The 3,110-nt window shown below is 38.5% G+C and overlaps 1 protein-coding gene across 7 annotated transcripts in view; it reads right to left on the reverse strand.

The window, feature by feature from the left end:
• The window catches only part of cacna1c (calcium channel, voltage-dependent, L type, alpha 1C subunit), a 264,475-nt gene that overhangs the window by 26,802 nt on the left and 234,563 nt on the right, over positions 1-3,110 (reverse strand). For all 7 annotated transcript variants that reach the window (XM_020599581.1, XM_020599583.1, XM_020599582.1 and 4 more), the window contains 2 exons: positions 1,665-1,730; positions 1,206-1,297 (listed from right to left, as the gene is read on the reverse strand). In XM_020599581.1, coding sequence (XP_020455237.1) covers positions 1,206-1,297; positions 1,665-1,730 — 158 coding nt within the window. The remainder of the gene's footprint in view (positions 1-1,205; positions 1,298-1,664; positions 1,731-3,110) is intronic.

The following is a 3,110-nucleotide window of genomic DNA, read 5'->3' on the forward strand; positions in this document are numbered from 1 at the left end:
ACCCAACCATACAAGCATATAGAGATGCGGACGCACACACACACACACACACACACACACACACACACAGGTACAAAGACAAAAAAAAAATGGAGCACCTATAGACAAATGTCACAGTTATTTAAAAAGTTTATTCATATCCTAATAGACTGAATTTACAAAATAATAATGAAAAAAAATTGATTTTGCAGAACTAAGCTTTGTTTGCTGTTATTTATTTAGTGTTGACTTTCTGCTGGATTTAAAATATACCACAAAGTGCTTAATAAGACTGCGGAAATGATGACTGTTACTCTTAAACATAGCAAATATGAGGAATCCAAGTGTCTCTGAATGGAAGCCTAGTGTAATGATATAGCCCATGAAGGGGTCTATAATAATGGATAGAAATGGCCCTTTTTATGTTTTTATACCAAAAACCTTATAAAAACAATAAGCTGGCTGCCATATAAATTCAAAGTGTGTACTAGTAAATTATATCTGATCTATCGTTTCATTTTTTCCCCCTCTGCAAGGAAACTTACCATTGCCACAATTACACAGGACAAAAAGGATTCTGGGAGCGGTTCCAGGCAGTTAAATACATAATCAGTAGAATTCTGTGCTGAAGGTGTCCTCAGTGAACCAGAGTGGTTTGTGGTAAATCACTGGCAAGTTTACAACAATTATCAACTAACTACTGAGTATACAGGTGTATAAGTAACTGTGGATTCTATGTCAAATCATTGGTGATGACACTATGGAGATCATTGGCTAATATTTACCGCTTTTTAATTTTTTAATTCTTTGCATGGTAACATGGTCTCATTGTACAAACTGACAAAATGTTTTCTCACATTGGCTCTTGTGCAGAGTCAAGTCAAGGAGTTGGCTAAATTTACAGCCTGACATTTACAGATAACCTGGCATTTAATTAACCCACTGTCATAAAATGTCAGTGATACGCTCTAATGCAAAATCTACAAAGCTTTTTGGGATAAATGGAAGCGAAAACTACAGGAGATCAAAAAAGGAAAGAGAAAAGTTATTGTTATTAACATAGCATTACAGAAAGTAATTATGGAAAAAGGAGGAGAATGATAATGCAAAGAGAGAGGCAGAAGATGTGTATTTTTGAACCCTTGAACAAAGGGTAGGTATAAAAGAAACAGGAAGAATGGGAAAAAGCAGAAAATAATGATGATGAGCATAATAATCTTCCTCACCTGAAGAGCAGCAGCACTGCCTGAGGGAATGTCTGGAAATTGTTGTTCCTGTTGATCTGTGTGTGGTCCCGCAGTGCTATCTTACCAAACATCTGCACAGGAGGGAAGGAAGTAGCCACAGCACACAACATATGATATTAGCATTGAGAAGAGGAACTCAATCAGAATTAGAGGCCAGCTGTCCCCAGTAAATCAAATCAAAGTGTCTCCCACTCATCATTAGTGACACAAACTATACAAGAGCTTGTAAAAGAGAGAGAAGGACAGACAGAGACAGAGACAGAGGAAGCTGTGAGGCAAAGACAGACTGTAACTAGATATCAATATCTAGAGGGGGAAGAAAGGGGATGATGTAACTGAACAGGAAGGCAAAAAAAAACAGACATGTAACAAAGGCTTGCTAAAGGAGAGAAGGAGAAAGTAGAAAGAGGAAAACAAAGGGACAAGGCGACAGCTTACCTGCATGCCGATGACAGCGTATATGAAGAATAGCATCACTATAAGCAGAGCTACATAGGGCAGAGCCTGAAGAAGAGAGAGACACATCAGCGACAAGTCATCTACAGTTTTATTCTGCACCAGGACTGGAGTCCATTCACTTTCATTAAAATCTCACACATCAAATTAGTCTACAACTGATTCATGAAGTTACTGTTAAAATGGATTGATTAACTTCATATACTGTTCAGACAAGTGATGAATTAAAGGAAAAGGGAGTAAATAAGTGGTCTCCTCTGAGATGTGTTCTCATCCATAAGGAACAAGAGATCACTGAATGGTTTGATAAGCATGAAAATGATACAAATCATATGCTATGGCCTTCACAATCACAAGATTTCAACCCAGTTAAACACCCATGGGAGACTGAACACCCATTTACCGACATGTTAGACAGCGTCTCTACCACCATCATCAAAACACTAACTGACAGAATATCTTTTGGAAGAATGGTGTTCATTCCACCAGTAGGGATCAGAGACTTGGAAAGTCAGTGTTAAGGTGCACTGAGGCTGTTCTGGTGGCACCTGGTGCCCCAGCACATCTTGTTGGTTTTTCCTTTAATTTGTCACCTGTCAATAGATTTCAGCTTTTTGTTTTTCAAATTAGTATGCACAAGATGAAAATGTATTCATACTATAAGAAGTGAAAGTGAGATGATCTGCAGCCCTGTGGGGCACTAAACACCAAAAACAATCCAGGATAAATCATCTGACTTTGGAGTAAAAAAAACCTCAGTAAAATAAAAACTGCTCCCTGAGTTTAGCCAGGAGACGAGTCCCAACATATGGACAGAACAGGTATGTCTGTCTTCTATAGTTACGCTTCTGGGCGACTGTGTGGACCTCAGCTCCTGGCTAACGTTATCCCATGTGTCGGAGGGCAGAGCCAAATCATGATTAGTAAATAAAAAGTTTGATTATGTGTCAGCCTGTAATCCACTGATAAGTGGAATTTGACTAAATGGAACAGTAACCTTAAAAGCCTTGGTTTTGTCAAGTACTGTAATGTATTCATGACGGCTAATTTAAATTTAACACCAGGAGTCTGATTTTTAGTTCTATCACCAATGTTTTGAATTTAAATTACTGTAACATGATGTGGCCCATCTCAGCTAACACAAGAGAGAGAACAGATTATTTTAATTTTCCCATAACTCTATCAAATGATTTCATTTTTTGGTGGAGTGCTTCATTAAACTTATCTACTGCTTAACCTGCCTACAGGAAATGGTGAGCTCTTAGGAGTTAGTAGTAGGGCGCTGAAGAATAAAAAGGGTAGAAGAAGAGATGGGGAGAGGAGAAAAGAGAACAAAAAGCATTGCTGGTTCAGATTTTTTGCCTATACAGCCCTCCCTGCCTCTGCAGTGAGACTCCTAAACCTCCTCTCCATTGCCTCACATCTTCC

Source organism: Monopterus albus, unplaced genomic scaffold (genome assembly GCF_001952655.1).
Source record: "Monopterus albus unplaced genomic scaffold, M_albus_1.0 scaffold41.1, whole genome shotgun sequence".
NCBI lineage: Eukaryota > Metazoa > Chordata > Actinopteri > Synbranchiformes > Synbranchidae > Monopterus > Monopterus albus.